This window comes from Dermacentor andersoni, chromosome 3 (genome assembly GCF_023375885.2).
Source record: "Dermacentor andersoni chromosome 3, qqDerAnde1_hic_scaffold, whole genome shotgun sequence".
NCBI lineage: Eukaryota > Metazoa > Arthropoda > Arachnida > Ixodida > Ixodidae > Dermacentor > Dermacentor andersoni.
Window position 1 is genome coordinate 95,556,402 of NC_092816.1, and position 16,259 is coordinate 95,572,660.

At 44.9% G+C, this 16,259-nt stretch overlaps 1 protein-coding gene across 1 annotated transcript in view; it reads right to left on the reverse strand.

Annotated features, from left to right (window-relative positions):
• Nucleotides 1-16,259, reverse strand: part of LOC126541994 (SEC14-like protein 2) — a 114,058-nt gene that overhangs the window by 38,636 nt on the left and 59,163 nt on the right. Inside the window, exons 2-5 of the mRNA XM_050188963.3 lie at nucleotides 8,522-8,591; nucleotides 3,839-3,882; nucleotides 3,013-3,075; nucleotides 990-1,083 (exon numbers count right to left, since the gene is read on the reverse strand). Of these exons, the coding sequence (XP_050044920.1) occupies nucleotides 990-1,083; nucleotides 3,013-3,075; nucleotides 3,839-3,882; nucleotides 8,522-8,591 (271 nt within the window). The remainder of the gene's footprint in view (nucleotides 1-989; nucleotides 1,084-3,012; nucleotides 3,076-3,838; nucleotides 3,883-8,521; nucleotides 8,592-16,259) is intronic.

Consider the following 16,259-nt stretch of genomic DNA (forward strand, 5'->3'; position numbering starts at 1 on the left):
TGAACCATGCATCCCGATGATGGCGCCTACAGCCTCATTTTGGCCCAGTAGCTTTTTCGTACGAAAAATGGTATGTCGAGCTAAGAACGACTTAGTATAGTAAACAATCGCATTCGGATCCCGCTAACGATGTCCGAGAGTGGAATTCTTCCTCCATGGGAAATGTAGTAATCAAAACCGCGCTGATAACGATCGCGATGAAGAAATGGACCTGGCACTCCAGAACTATCTGGAAACTTGCAAGGTCTTTTTCCGCACCATCCTCTCCGACCACGCTGGTTTGCTATAGCTGCGGCGTTCCCTTGCTGAGCATGACGCAGCGCGTTCCGTTCCACGTCGCATAGGCATGCTGGGGTGTTTTGGGGGCGCACGTTAGTGAAACCGATAGAGACCAAATTAATCCACATCCTGCCGCGTCTCTCGTAGCGCCTGCGCCGCTTGGGGACATTAAACCCCCGTCGACCAATCAGTATTCAGTGCGCCGTAACTTGCGAACATACGCTTACAATTTGGCAGCTGCAAGTACAGCGAGGCTTCTACGAGTGGAAAGAGCTGGAATAAATTCAAGTGCATGCGCCGAAGAGTAGGTGAAGCACCGAAAGCAAGTCTTCCGAGAGTGACTGAATTCCTTCATCTCAACTTATTACTACTTGTAGAGGCATCGAACTTTGCGTCCGTGTTGTGTCGACGGACGGGCAACATGCCCAAAAGATTCAATACAGCTCTGCCCAATAGATTCGTGCAAGCAATTCCCCCAAACGTCGTCTAACTGAACCGCCCCTACGCAAGTAACGGTTCCCGCTAGGACGTTTCCTGCATTAATTAGCAATGAACGAACAAATCTGTTTCGTTTAACACAAAAGAAACTGGCTGGAGTATTTCGGCGACACTAAACAAGCCGTGTTCGCGGTTTTCTTTTAGGTCAAACATCGCTGTAAAAGTCAGCAGAATCCAATTAAAATGAATGACTTCCCAATTTCACCTCTCACCTTTGATGTCTGTGTAGCCGAAAGGAATGATCCAGAGGGGGCATCCTTCTTTATCGTGACCCACGAGGCCTCCAGGGTAGTATTTTTTAAGAACCTGCACAGAGATGTTGGTACTATTTCGCAGGGTTCGTGCACTTAAGGAATGAGGAAGGAGCAGCTATATTATATTATCACCTGCATTCGTTGCACCCTTTCACTGATACGCACTTTTATTTTAATTTACAAATGGCACTTTGCGAAGCCTTGGGCATGGCAGAAAAACAAACTCGTGTGTAAACCACAGTCTCGTTGGCAAACAACGCGCCTCTCTGCCCCACTAATTGTGATGTGGATGCAGAGCCTAGTAGTTTGTGGCACCTACCCACTCTGGGGGATTTGGCAAAAACCAGGCGGTTCAAAATAAGCTAAAAATAAAAGAATAAAACAAAACTTGAGAATTATAGGTAGATTATAATCAAGGGATACTGCGTAGATAATGACATTAAGAAAATGTTGTATTAAGTGAAAAACAAAATACAACGACTCGAACTCAGTTTGGTGGAAATAAAATGAAACTTCGAGGTCTGAATTCATAGTCTAAATCTCACAGACCTCACATGAAAGTCCTGGATGACCGCGCGAACGTTTTGGTCGTTGTGCCCAAGATTGGAGGTCCCCGAGGATAGTAAACTTGAAATAGTTAAATTTAATCGAAGAAGGCAAAACGATGTTCTAAGGTTCTTTTTTGAAAATTAGATAATTAGTGACACAAAATGAAACACTGATCCACTGTATCATCTTCCCCACAAAAAGAACAATTTAATGAGTGTGCCAGACCAGCTCAATGCAAGCTAAAATTTAGGAGAGCGTTAGACAACGTATTCTAGTGATTGCGACTTCAAGTATTCGCGTTTGACAAAGTTTACTGTTCCTTGGCTGCTACAAGTGGCGAAAATCTGAGCAGCTTGTTTGAGACGGTGCAGAAAATTTGCACACAATCATTAGTTTCGGAAATATAGCTAATTAAACCAGCTTCAAACAGAAGTAAAAGCCCGCGCGCCCTTTTTCTGCCAATTTCACTGCCAGCTAACACGACATCATAGGTCTTGCTAACCAATTCATAGGTCCCGCCTACAGTGGTCAAATAGCGTGTCCAGGAGCATATGACCAGTACCATCAAAACCAGAAGTAACATACACCGTGAAACATGTGCATCTGGAAGTTACATGAAACTTCCGCACTTTCAGGCGTCTCTTTTGTGCTTGGGAGTGGACCATTGAGACTAGATAGATCTATACATTCATTTGATGGAACGTTGCAGCTGCGCTGTCTTATGATGCCTGGCTCGCATGCGTGTTGCATCCAAGAAAGTAATTATGCCTATTTGGTAGCTAAAGAAAGCAGTCGCACTGTATGTTAAAAATGTATGCATATAGCACCGCTAACGCATCTGGTGGGTTCCGCATTGCCGCAAGCATGCTTTAAATTCCGTGGTCTTTCTCGAAGGGACGAAACTGTATACTGTGTCACTCACGCCTGGGCGTTGCATTCACCAATGGCCGTTCATGCTTGATTAGAATGACCCATGTCGCTAAATGCGATGCCTGTGGTGGCGAAGGAATTACAGAACACTTTCTGTCCTACTACTCGCCCTTTGAAACATGAAAGGCTGGCCCTCCGCACTGGTCTAAACCAGCCAGACGGGAGACCTTTCAAGTTGGACAAGACATAGGGACTATGGTCTTGCATATTCCAGCTGCAGAATGCCACAAAAGCACTTCTGCGATTTCTGAAGGCAACTGGACTGCGCGACCACATGTGATACAGCGCTGAGAATTCACTACGTCGCGATACCAGCACTGGACTTCCCATATTCCTCTTAATTTTTTCCTTCCTCCTTTGCCCCCTTCCCTAGTGCAGGGCAGCAAACCAGGCTTAGTCGCGGTTAACTTATCTGCCTTTCACTTATCTTTCTCTCTCCCTTTTTTCACCCGATGTTGTTCGATCTAGAGATCGTGAGTGTGTGATAAACATGACGTGTTACCTCTGTAGGCTCGTAGTCGTCCAGTATTGCGTCCACGTTGTTCTGTTTGCGCCATTGCAGGTTCTGCGTGAGAGGAGGAGGACATGAACTCAGTAGCACGGAGTGTCGCCCAAAATTATTTATTATTATGCAGCCTGTCATAATAAACGGACATCATATGAAGTTTTCTTACACAGGCTGAGGCATCCGTCCTTCATATGCTGTTTAAAAGAAGAGCTGCCCGACCGCGTTGCAGTGTGACCTCTTGATGATTTGCGATCGCGAAGCAAAGTTCCAAAATTTCCTTTTATGAAGCTTTATACTATTAGTTTGTGCTAATGACAAATAAAATGTTCGAAAGATCATCCTGGCTTTCGTTTCCTTGGGCTTTCTCATTTTCTTCGCTGAGCGTCTGCTTACTCTCGTAGGCTTCTTCGATCAGCCTTCAGTAACAATATGGGAAAGGTTCAGTATCATTGGGTATGAAATGCGATCTTTGAAGAATTTCAGTGCGCAGGCACTCTAAGCGCGCTCGCTGACTCACTCACTCACTCACTCACTCACTCACTCACTCACTCACTCACTCACTCACTCACTCACTCACTCACTCACTCACTCACTCACTCACTCACTCACTCACTCACTCACTCACTCACTCACTCACTCACTCACTCACTCACTCACTCACTCACTCACTTTTTGCACACTGCACATTGTAAGCGTTTTCCACAGGTAACCTCCATAATTTAGTTCTTTTTACAGATGTTTTTGAAGCAATATCTCTGGAAACCGAAGTCGTCATCTCTTAAACCCCAGAAGCGGGAAAGACAGGCAGAGAAATGCTTACCTCTCGCAACATGGCTTCAGCTTGGGCGACATTGAAGTTCCGAGCTATGCAGAGAGAGGAAGAAAGTACAAAGCCTTGTGAGGAATAGTTTTTTGAGTCAGTTGTTTATCTTACATTCTCTATCACAATTTAGCTCTTGAAAGTGCGTTTCGCATCAACTTCGGCTACAGACAATGCGTCCAGCAATTCCTTGTTCAGTCGCACCTTTGATTGAGCAAATTGATATTTATAAACTGCCAAAGTTTGAGCATATTAGCGTCAAATTAGTACTTGGCAAAACGTTCGGATTCCAATATTTTCTCCAATTAACTATCGTAACAGACTCGCAGTGCTCTAATATATAACTTTCCACATACACGACGCCGTGGTAAGAGCGCAATGAGAGAGTGTAACTCCTGCGTAGGCTCATGTATGCTACAAACGAATTAGTAAATAAGCAATCCACGGCACACCCCCACTATACTGCAAGTCATTGTTAAACCAAGTCATTGAGGGTGGTTTAATGCAAGGTGGGCATGAATACCTGGCGCAATGAAGTCGAACATTATATATACGTATATATATACGTATATACGCATTATATATACGTATATATACGTATACGTATAGCGACCCCACTCTACGGAGTGGGGTCGCTATTTCAACAACTACTTTTACCTCTTATGCGTGAACGTTCATACATCTTCTCTTCGAAGAAACAAAATCATCTCTACATAAAGAGCACGCCTGAGCTTCTTGGACTCGGCGTCTAATTATCAAAACAGAAGTTAAACAGGTACCGGAAGCCAGCGGAATGTCGCCATTATAATTCGTCCGAATCACTTTTGAGCTCGTGCGTTTACTCCCAGATATGAACTTAGTTGGTTATGCGAAGGCGCTTGGTTTAGCAAAGGTATTGGCAGTTAAAGAGGCACTGCTCAGATAAAAAGCAGAAAAATGATACGTGGATGCCTTGCAAAATATAAAGAGAGATTACGCAACTCTCAAACAACTATCAAGTGAAAAAAAGAATGCCGATTGAGAAAGATGCCAGGCAAGCAGACGCAACCATTTCAGTGCTATTCCCTGCACACTTGAAAGAAGTATTCGAAACGTTAGATTGGGAAGAATTAGCTGAGAGAATCACCGGCGACTATCTCAGAAACTTGCGGTTTGCAGATTTACATTGTCGTATGAGTTGAACTCTGATTGAGAAATCCAACCGACAAAGTCTAAGGGTAGGTGTAGGATCAAAATGCAAAAGGCTGAGGTTTAAAGGGACATCAAAGATTAACGCTAGGTCACTTGATAGTGATGAGAGCATTTTTAAGAAGCCTGTAGAGACTTATGGCTAAACTTTCATTCTTCGAATCGAGCGTTGAAATCTCCTCGCCGATACGGCAGTAAGGCGACACGGATTGCAAATTATTTTACCATAGTCGAGCCGTTATGTCACTGTAAACTTTTCAAAGCTTGCTAAGCTGAGGCTTTGGCTTCTATAGAAGGCAATGTAATTCTCTCTTTGGCGATAAAACATCGACTAGAGACGAGCAGACGCCATCGAAAGCAGTTACATCGCGCCGCGCCTGTGCCGAAACTCAAAGTGGCGTTGCTAGTTGCTCTTCATTCTTGCGTCGTTCAGGGCTCACAACGCCTCCTTTCACGGTGAGAATGGCTTTTTTCGGTATTGCGGAGAAGTATTGTGAGAATCCATTTCAAGTTATTTTTGCTTTCGCGTCGACTAATTTAATTACGTTTGATTTGTAAAAAAATCTGGCTAAGTCTTCAAAAATTCCGCATATGCAACAATGTTGGAAGCTATGTCAAGCGAAGTTTTAGTGAAGCGGTAAATTGAATGCTGTACAACTAACGGCGATGCGTACGTAGCTGTACTAGTTGTAATCGCAACGGGTAATCTCACGTAGTGTTTATGCTTATGCCCCGTTAAGCTCGCAGCCTTTTTTTCTTTTTCGCGCACAGCACCGCTCACAAGCTATTCATATGCCGAAACGCACACAGAAAATTAGGCTGGCGCACACTGTGAGACGTGTACACAGCAAATGTCACAAGAACAAAGGCGATGTTGATGCTTGTCAAGACAAGAATGCCGATGACAGGTGCACATACAAAGAACCACGACACAAAGTTACCTACGTTTAAGGAATGAGCGCATCTTGTGTAACGGTGGCATATAACACAATCTCGAGGATGACTCGAGAGTTGGGTACGCGCCCAGTGACCAATATCGGATGACTAAATCAAATAAGTTGAAGTAAGTCGAGAACCTGTCGAAATAATAAATAAAAAGGGGTCGTTCTTTTTAAGAGAGACCCATGAGCCGGCATTATATTTTGAGGTTTTATGCAGGCATTTAATTCATTTTTACATAGAAAAGAGGCGCGCTTACTGGTTCCCTTTGACAGTTGCCATATATATGCAGGGGTCACAAAAAACTCGTTTGTTGGTACATATATATATATATATATATATATATATATATATATATATATATATATATGCAATAAAGTTGCCGAAACGCAAAGGCAAGACTCTGCTTATGCTGGCTTTCGCGCGCTTTTGAATTTTAGTCGGTATAACATCCAATGTGCTCATCCAACCTGATTGCCTCCACCACCCTAAGGAAGCAGCAACGTGGCCGCGTTATACATACGTGTCGACGACAGCAGTACGTGTTTTTTTACACCTCCTGTCTCCTGAGCCGTGGGACTTTCCCCTTTGGTTTGTCACGCAACCGGCGCATTCAATTGAGCCTTCGCAACCACGACCGCAAAAGCGTGGGATGCTGTCCGCGGAGTCACTTTTGAATCGTTTTATTAATGTTGTAACATTGCGCAGATGCTATGATGCAATGGAAATCGAAAGGGAACGAACAATGTAGACGTTTCTTGGCGCTTAGCTAATCGTCTAAAGTCCAGCATATAATTTTTATAAGGTGAGTTTGGAACCTGAAAAACAGAAAAAAAAATTCAGCTTTAAGCGCAGAAAACGTAACGCGAGACCCAGACTAGCATTCTTAACGCACTGGAGGGGTTGTGCTTTAGTTGTGATTCAAGAAACCTATTACTAATGAAGAAAACCAATTAATACACTCGTTATTTTACTCGATTACCATTCCGGATTTATTGTTTGTACCTCCTCTGCATGGCAAGAAATAAAGGCGTATAACTTACTTAAATTTTACTCGACATGGAACGGTGTTTGCGTTGGTGAGGTTAAAGAGGTGAAATTGGGATTTGTAATCGTGGTCGTAAGTGAGTCGCTGTAGGGACGTGTTTTCCTTACTTTGCTCGCTCATACTGCCGCTCACTGAAGCCTTACCATTTTGCGCACACGGATGCTCCTATACACAGTGTTTATCCAGCTTGCTTTCTTATCGCCGTATCCGAGTGTGTCTTTAACGCGACACTTCCAACTGACACGCAAACACTCGTCACGTGCTATATACGCGTGTCACCGAGAACTTTCTGCGTCGTGTACAAACAGCGCAAGGGGGAGAGCCTCTCGAGTCCTGATTCGACTCATGGTTGTTTTGCCCTCAGTTTTACACAGACGATATTAAGGAAGGACAGGACGTGGACGGACGTAGCGCAAACTACCAACTGTTTAATACTGTTAAATAACGCGCTTATATACAAGGATATATGGCGTGGGGGGGGGGGGGGGGTATAAGCGCGTTATTTAACATATTAAACAGTTGGTAGTTTGCGCTACGTCCGTCCACGTCCTGTCCTTCCTTAATATCGTCTGTGTAAAACTGAGCGCAAAACAACCATCAACGTTCACCAACTAGCCCCCTTCATTGCTTTACCTGATTCGACTGTCGCCGACTGTGCTTGTCACTATAGCGTCGCTTCTTTTCTGGGCACGAGTTAACCCCCACAAAAAAACATACGATTCTGTATTCCTTCTCCTGCTTCTTAATCGTCCCCGCATGATCACACGCTTTATCGCCCTCGAAATACGAAAGAGAGAGCGAGAAAAAGGGTAATGACAAGAAAGGCAGAGAGAGGGGTCGGGCGCCTGAGCTCCAGTCGGCCAAATCTACGTTTCACTGCGTAGGCGGATGACATGTATCGACTCCGTTCGCGTCGGCAATGGTTTAAGACTGTCCGAATCGTATCGTAGTGCGTACCGCGGCCGTTGTCCCCTGAACCAGTGCTCGTTGTCCATGTTGGCTGTTCGGCTGTGTCGCGTCGTAGTGGCGTAGTGGCGTAGTTGATTAGAGCGGGCCAGCTTCACGGTCGCAAAGTGCCAGGTTTTGAAACCACCAGTGCAACTTTCTTTAAAAATATGGTTTATTTGCTCGTCGTCACGAACGGATCTAATGATGACTATTTGCGGGTAACGCGAACCCACAAGGCGGTGACGCACGACAACGACTTTCCTGTACAATGACACAAGTTAGAGGCATCGGCAGATCATTCGAACATCATTTTGTCCTCTCGCGTCTCGAGAAGAATGCGTCTTCAGTGTCTTCGGTAAATCTCGACACACGCGCCTTTAAACTTGCACTCCTAATTTTCTTGCGAACGGGTCTGCCTCGCGACCATCTCGGTTCGCGGCGTTTTGACAACACCGGATAAACTGCGCATAGTACTGGGTGCAGCGTACGCTTCAGAAGCCTCATTACTGGTTTCCCGTCAACCTTGGGGTTTTTTGCCGCACTGTCTCGACGGTGCTCACCTCTTAGCCACCGCAGCAAAAAGTAGTCGTCGTGGCTCGGCCTCAGGATGTCGTCGACGTTTGCTCGAAGCTGAAAAGGGGAAAAGAAAATACAAAATAAAAACAGGATGTTGATAGCAGCGATGCAAGCTTTAAGTCCCCTACTGTCGAGCTACTTAGAATGGGCCACGCTGTGCTAGCAGCCTGATTTTATGAGGGGATATTCCCAGTGAGAGCTCAGCCACGAAAGAAGTCGTTCACCAGTACGACATTTAGTATGTATAACTTCATATTCAAAACAATGCGACAAGACGGGACGTAAGGATTCGAAAGACAAGACGTGCCCGTCATTATAACCCGTATTTTGGAGCTTTTAGGAGAATGAACCAACAGCTATTTCCCCAAATTTCGATACCAAACTTTAGTAACGTCTTATGACGTTAGGTTTCAGTAGGCTATAAACATTAGCGATGTCCGTTATGTGAAGAGCAACGCAAGCTTGCAACCATTCAGATTTAAGATTGATGGGGTTCTGTTACGTTTGACAAATCTTAGTTCCAGAGAAGCAGCGCTACAGCGCTTGAGCAGTCTACAATCTCAGCTTACTAATAGCCTCAATATCATGTCGTAACTTTTAATTTTGTATTTAATTATTTCATTACAAATAGCGTCAATCAGCATTAAAGTAAGGGGGGGGGGGGGGTATACAAGGCAAGGCACGATACAGTAAAGGAAAACTAGTAAAGAAATTATACAATGTAGGTACCAAGCGTGCAATTAAATAGAATTGTGTACAAAGTGTCATCGCTCCCATTAAAACCACTTACACACATCATTTCCTTTACAAGGATGGGGTGACTACATCGTTTTATGTTATAGTAAGCAACATCATCGGACACCTTGTTGCATTCAGATATTGTACCTGGGAAGAAAGACATTCGAAGCAACTGAGTTCGACATCTAACGTCTTTAACTTCAGTTAGACGGTCTGTACGGAGGGACACATAACCGGGTTGTAACAAGTATCTGTCTCTGTTGATGCAGGTTTTAGAATAGAATATGTTACGAAAATGTTTTAGTCTTAGTATTTTCTGCGTTCCTGTAAGCTTCCCCATTTTATAATTTCTTTAGCTTTTGACATCCTGAATGCACGAGAGCAGTTGTTATGAACAAACCGGATGGCCATATATTATTTCTATTTTGTCTATGTCAATCTTGGGCCACAGACCACGCCGCTTTGTACATGCGTACTCAACACACACACACACACACACACACGCACACGCACATATATATATATATATATATATATATATATATATATATATATATATATATATATATATATATATATATATGTGTGTGTGTGTGTGTGTGTGTGTGTGTGTGTGTGTGTTATACAAATGTGCTTTAGTCTTGTGGAAGCCGTTTACCGTTTAGTCCTAGAAATCCCCAAACATCGCCTGCTTTCCCGATGATGTGATCGATATGACGATGCCAGAGCAATTCTGATAAAAAAAAAAAAGACGCCGACGTACTTATATTCATTAACTGCATCCAAATTTCTTCCTTTGATCTTGTGATCAAAGCCATAAGGTCTTTCCTTCTTTTTCCTTGTAAAGTACTGAAGAAATGTTAACCAGCATGTGCCAACGATCACACCACCCGGAAAATCAATTATTTAGCAGAATAACAAATATGTTAGTTCGAAAAAAATACACACTCGTAAATATTAGGAACATTCTTTTAAAGCATAAAACCATCGACAAATAATCTAATATATGATTTTTCAGTCACACTATTTTGTAACTCATTACCGTTATCATATTAACGTGCTTTCATTTTTACACATTCAAATCAAACCTTCGTAAATTTTTGCACTCAATATAACATTTTCATCGTTACGTTACAGTAAAAATTGATTTGTGTCATTAAATATTTTACAGCGTTAGCTAGTGACTAACTTAATACGGTGTCTTGTGCGTTTGCATATTGCTGCTTTGTACTTACATATCCTACTGATCTAGAATGGCAGGTCCCCTGTACAATCTGTTGACAGTGGGACCTCCCTCTGTATGTATGTATAATCCCTATTTGTCCCGGCCACGGCGGCCGCATGCGAAAATACCCGTGTGCTTAGATTTAGGTGCACGTTAAAGAACCCCAGGTGGTCGAAATTCCCGGAGTCCTCCACTACGGCGTGCCTCATAATAAGGAAGTGGTTTTGGCACGTAAAACCACATAATTTAATTTTAATTTGAATCCCCATTGTAACTTTTATTTTTATGCACAATAAAGAACTCTCGAACTCTCTCGAATAACATATGTAAATATATCACTCATATAAATAAATAAATAAATAAAAGCAATATGGGTCCAAGTATAATAGCATTAATTGTTTGCGGAAGCGCCTTTATTATTAAATGATACGCGTTTCAGTTTATAAATAAAATAAAGGAGGTAGACGCAAAACATTGTGGCTGATGAGCGTTTCTCGGACACCACTAGGTTAAAAATATAGCCAAACAGACATGTTTGGGGCCACCACAAGGAATGAACAAATAAACATGGTTGTCTGCAATCAAGGCCCCGGTGCCGAATTCTCTAGCTGTCTTTATTTTTATTTATTACCGCATTTGCACGTAAAACATTTGGGGGAAACTTAAGCTTGGCCTTTAAGAGTGGAACGCGGTAGCAATCAAAGATGCCTGACTGCGTTTCACGCTTTCCGGCAGCTGCAGCTTATGCAACGGTAATGTGTACCAGGAAACGCTGGCGGCGAACGCAATGCACGAAGGCGAGCGGACGAGCTTTTTGGTAGAAACGCCGCCACTTGCGTGGGCCGCGGATGCGCGGAGGCGAGCGCCATCTGGGGGTTGTTGTTGCAAGGAACCGTGCGCAACGTGCCGCTCTGTGAATGGTAGAAACGCTGGAAAAATGGATTTGTGTTTGGGTTTCCGCGCAACAGAATTATGCTTTCTAGTATATTCAAATTACAATCCGACGCTGCCGTGTATGTAGGTTGTGTTGAGGTTGTACCTTACTATTTTTCTGACGCATTTTCTTTGAGGAATTCAATTAGTTCAGCCACGTCCCCGCGTCACGCGGAGGGCCTGCGGGGTTGTGGTTTGGAATTATTTTTTCTTCGCTGGATTTTATGCGACACGGGGATAGCGTTAATGACGCGATCATAAATGTAATGCGAGCGGGAAGATGGCGGGGGGGGGGGGGGGGGGGGCTTTCGGTACCTTTAGAAAAGAAAGATATGTTGCGATTATACATGTACCTGACCTAAATACAGCGTGAGACGCGTTGAGATAATGGTAACCTTGAAAACAGCAACAACAACCACAACAAAACTAGCGTTATATTTGTGCAAATACGTTTTCTTCCTGTTCTTACCTTTTATTTTTGTTTTGCAGAAATGCTGTTAAGCTTAGTTTCGCAGTCGTTTTCATGCGGCAAAGGCCAGCGTGCTAGATATCAATCAGCCAAGCTTTCTGATTAACCCTCGTATAATTAAGCACGAAGAACAGCCCTCCAACAGACCTCTAGTACTTCCTAAGTTTTTGAGAACTCGCGTATAATGCTTCTCTGTCTGTGATGCATCCTATCGATTGCGTAGATTCGCATACATCTGTGAAGGACACCCCCCCCCCCCCACTTTTTTCCCCCTCAAGAACCTCCTTTATAAGCAAAAATAAGGTCTCTCAAAAAGCTTCAGTCCACCAAGCTGATGGCAATTTCCGAGGAGTGCTAGTAGACGGGAGGAGCTGCCGTGGTGAGGTGTTTTCCACTAACGTTGTAGGACATCAGCACTATGCACGACCCAGACTGGCGACCTGACCTCGCACTATTTCCTCGTCAGAATGTTCTTTTTTTTCTCTTAATCTAGCTACGCGTCAAGATGCGCCGATTCAGTCAACCCTTTTAAACTCCAGTGCTGCTCGTCTATCTCGCAGGTCGAGTGGTGACAGTTGCGCCTATCTGAGCTGGAATACTCGCCACGACACGTGACGACACGATGCTCGCTCGGAAGCGTCGGCGCTGGGTTTATCGCACGCAACGAGGTTATTTCAGGACCACGTGAGCTCAATCAGATCCTGTTACAACACGCCCGCTGCTCCGAAGTTTTCTAAAATCAGACAGCATAATGTGCAGCCGGCGGAGCTGGAGACCAAATTAAAAAAAAAAAAGGAAATCTGAGGACAGCCGAGCACTTCTTATAAGTTGTGTATGCGAAAGCATTAATGTCCAATTGAACGCAGCGGAGCGGTTATTCGAGTTATGAACTCCTCGCGGGCAAGCGAGCGCGTTGAGAGGCTTCGCGCACTTTGATTTGGCCTCACCGGGGCACAGCGAGAACGCAGGCGAGAGCTCGCGCGGACAAGGAATGCGCGGATAACACAGGCTTCTGAGAGCGAGGTTGACGCGGCGTCTCGGTGATGCCTTCTCCTCTCATGCAATACCGTGGTAGCGGGTGTTGCCTTTCGCCGGCTCTACTCCGTCGAGGCCCGAGACAGCAAGCGCGAGCTGACGTCATGAAGCACGCTAGTGACGTGGCGTCGCAGCCAATGGAAAGTTTCGATGTTGCAGACGCCGCAGATTTTTCGCTCAATGGGCCATTTGGCGCTTTCGCATAAAAGAAAGAAGCCCTTCGCTCGTGCTTTCCGCCGTTGGTCGGATGCATGCTTACGCTAATAACGTGTTCAGAGTCGCAATTTTCCGGTATGTACTCTTGCACGCAGTTTCAACGCAGCAACGTTTCTTGCGTTCACGAGTTCGGTTCACACTGTGTCGGCACCGATGACGCGGGTAGTCTCACGGGGACTAAATTTCACTCTCTTCGCTTATTGGCGCTATTCTCTAAACGCGAAACAGACGTAGCGACATTTCTTATGTCTCGCCGACAATAAGAATCCATTTTCGAAATAGTAAACTTTTTGCAAGCAACTCTGCGAAGGTACTTCAGAAAGCGTCGAAAATGTAAAGGTGTGATTAAGAACACGCCTATGTATTTTTCAAACTGCTGTCTCTATGTGCCTTCTGGCAAGAAAATTGGAGGACGCTTAAACTTCGCCTTTAAGAGTGGAACGCGACAGCATTAAAAGATACCCGAGTGCTTCTCGCGCTTCCCGGCAACTGCTGCTTATGTAACCGTAATGTTCGCCGGCAAACGCTGGCGACGAACGCTGTGCACGAAGGCGAGCTTTGCGGTTCTTTTTTTGATGGTGTGCAAGGAACTGAGGGTGCCGCGCCGCTACTACTGAGACAGGCCTCAAACGGCAGCTGGAAAACGCTATCGCGTTAAACGGGGTTTGTGTTTGAGTTTCCGCATAACAGAATTATGTTTTGTTGTATATTCAAATTACACTCAGACGCTATGATGTGCGTAGGTTGTGTTAAATCGTACTTTACGATTTTTCTACGTCTTTTACCTTGAGAAATTCAAAATTCAATTTTCAGTAATTTCTTCGCGCCACATGGAGGGTCTTAGTGGTTGGGTATGCGTGGTTCGAAATTCTTTCTGCCGAAGCGACGTGCGGGACACCGGATAATTTGCGACATGGGACCCTTAATTCCATCGCGCTAATAAGGGACATTATGATTTGGATAAATAAGTTAAGGAGGGTTGGTACCTTTGTATAATGCGAAGTATTTTTTTTTTTCACAAACGTTGGTAGAAACCGAACTCGTGCAGACGTACAAGCGACAGAGTGCATTACAGACCACCTAGGAAAGCAGTCCATCAACGCATAAACGCAGTAACGTACAGACAGGTGCGCGGTTTCAGTTTCATACGGAAACGCAAACAGACATTCGCGAAAGAGCGAACGTACGAGAAACACCCGGGGAACAAAATACGGGGCGAAACACAATACGATGTTGACAAAAACTTAACGCGTTATTGACGTGGGCTTCCTCTCGTTTGTATCGTATTTCGCGTATTCTTCATCAAGCTATAGTCAACATCAGCGGGGCACACCCGGGCCAACTCGAGCTATGCGTACGCCTCGAAAGGTCGAAGGTCAACCGCTCACCGCAACACTTCCACGCCACCGCTCGAGACTCTTTCGACCAAAACCACCACGGAAACAAGAGAGGCAACGCGGCCACGCGTATTTGTCTACGCCAGCCATGCCAGACGGCACATCTCATTCGCCCAGACAGGAGGCAAAGCAATATAATCCGCCGGGCCGCTATATACGAAGGAATCTCGGTAGCAGACGGCCAAGTCCCTTCTTCATCGTCTGCTTCGCTCCTTGGGGCGGTGCGCACAGCGGCTTGATCGGGGGAAGACAGGAACTGTCACGACGGCAAGCAATCTCTTATCTCTGACGGAAACCGCATTTCTCACTGCGCTCACATACGCGAGCAACAGGGGAAAAAAAAGGAGAATGAAAGTTACCGACGCAAATCGAGTTAGAACCGTGACCACATATCGCGAAAGCTACTGCGGCGCCTCAAGTTCCACGTCGTCTCCGCGCGACTCGTTCTGCGCTTTTCTCTCTCTCTCTCTCTCTCTGCACTCACCCAGAAACTCGCAACTCCCGTTTATATGCGCCATTCTATCGTGGAATGCTGGCAGTGGCCGTCAACTTTAATAGCGAACAGGCCGCGATGTGATCGAGGAAATGAAAAAAAAAAAAAAAAGAACGGCGGTGAAAAGGACTATTTTCTTTTTTTTTTCTAGAGGGAAGTTTCTCGACGAAAATGACAGTTTCGAGCGAGAAGACTGCCTGTTGGTCTTTGCACCGAGGTGCAGTCTTGCGCCAAGGCACACGTTGAGAGAAGGAGGATATCGTAGCGCTTAATTCGTCTTACCTGTATATACGGTATCAGGTTTCGCTCAAGATGCGTGCTTGACGTAAGCGACGAGAATCTTAATGGAAAATGCCTTTCGGTTGCCGGGATATGAAATATGTAGCGCCGAACCGTATGCAATGAACATGTATATGGAGATTCGATCAAGTGCCCTTTACGAAATGAGGATATCGGACACCGCTGGGGCAATTGCAGAGCTGGATATTTGCTATATCCTCTAACGTTATTCGACAGGCGCCATAAGGCTCTGAATCAGCAAAAATTTGGCATCCCACTTTTCTTCGGCGATGCTGTACGCCGCGGAGATGAAATTTGAAGCTTATAACCATTCCGAGAGTCCTCCAACTATGGAGAGAAGCAATTTCCTCTCGTGAATGTAAATGTAGTTTCATCTCCTGAACATAAACACTGCTTCTACTTCTTTTCGAGCGAAATATATTTCAGCGCTAAATGTATATCGTACAGACTTCCTGCTCAAGCTCGCTGGGACTATGCGTTATACAGTAAATTAAGGTCAATGCATTCGAAGACATCGTGACACAAAAAATGCAGTAGCGACGAGCGGCTGAATGCCGCTATGCGGGCTACTGCAATAGTAATGGTGCTATACACTTTTTTCTTTTTCCCTCAATGGAGCGGACTGTACGAAAAATATACCCCTGCAAAGTCCAGAAGAAAAGCCGCTCGGCCACTCAGGCCTGGCCGTGTGCCGCATAGAATATGCGAGTTACGCATATTTGTTTCGTCCTCGCTCGGACGTGGAGGGCACAGTTATTCTTCTAACCGGCGCAGACGTCCGTTGCGGATTGCTGCACTCCGGGGACACAGTGCGTCTATCCCGCTTTTTGAAGAAAGCGCCAGCATACATTAAAATGTCAAGGATCGCGGCATGTCAAAAAAATGTCAAAGCGAAATTGCGCGACAGTGTCCCTTC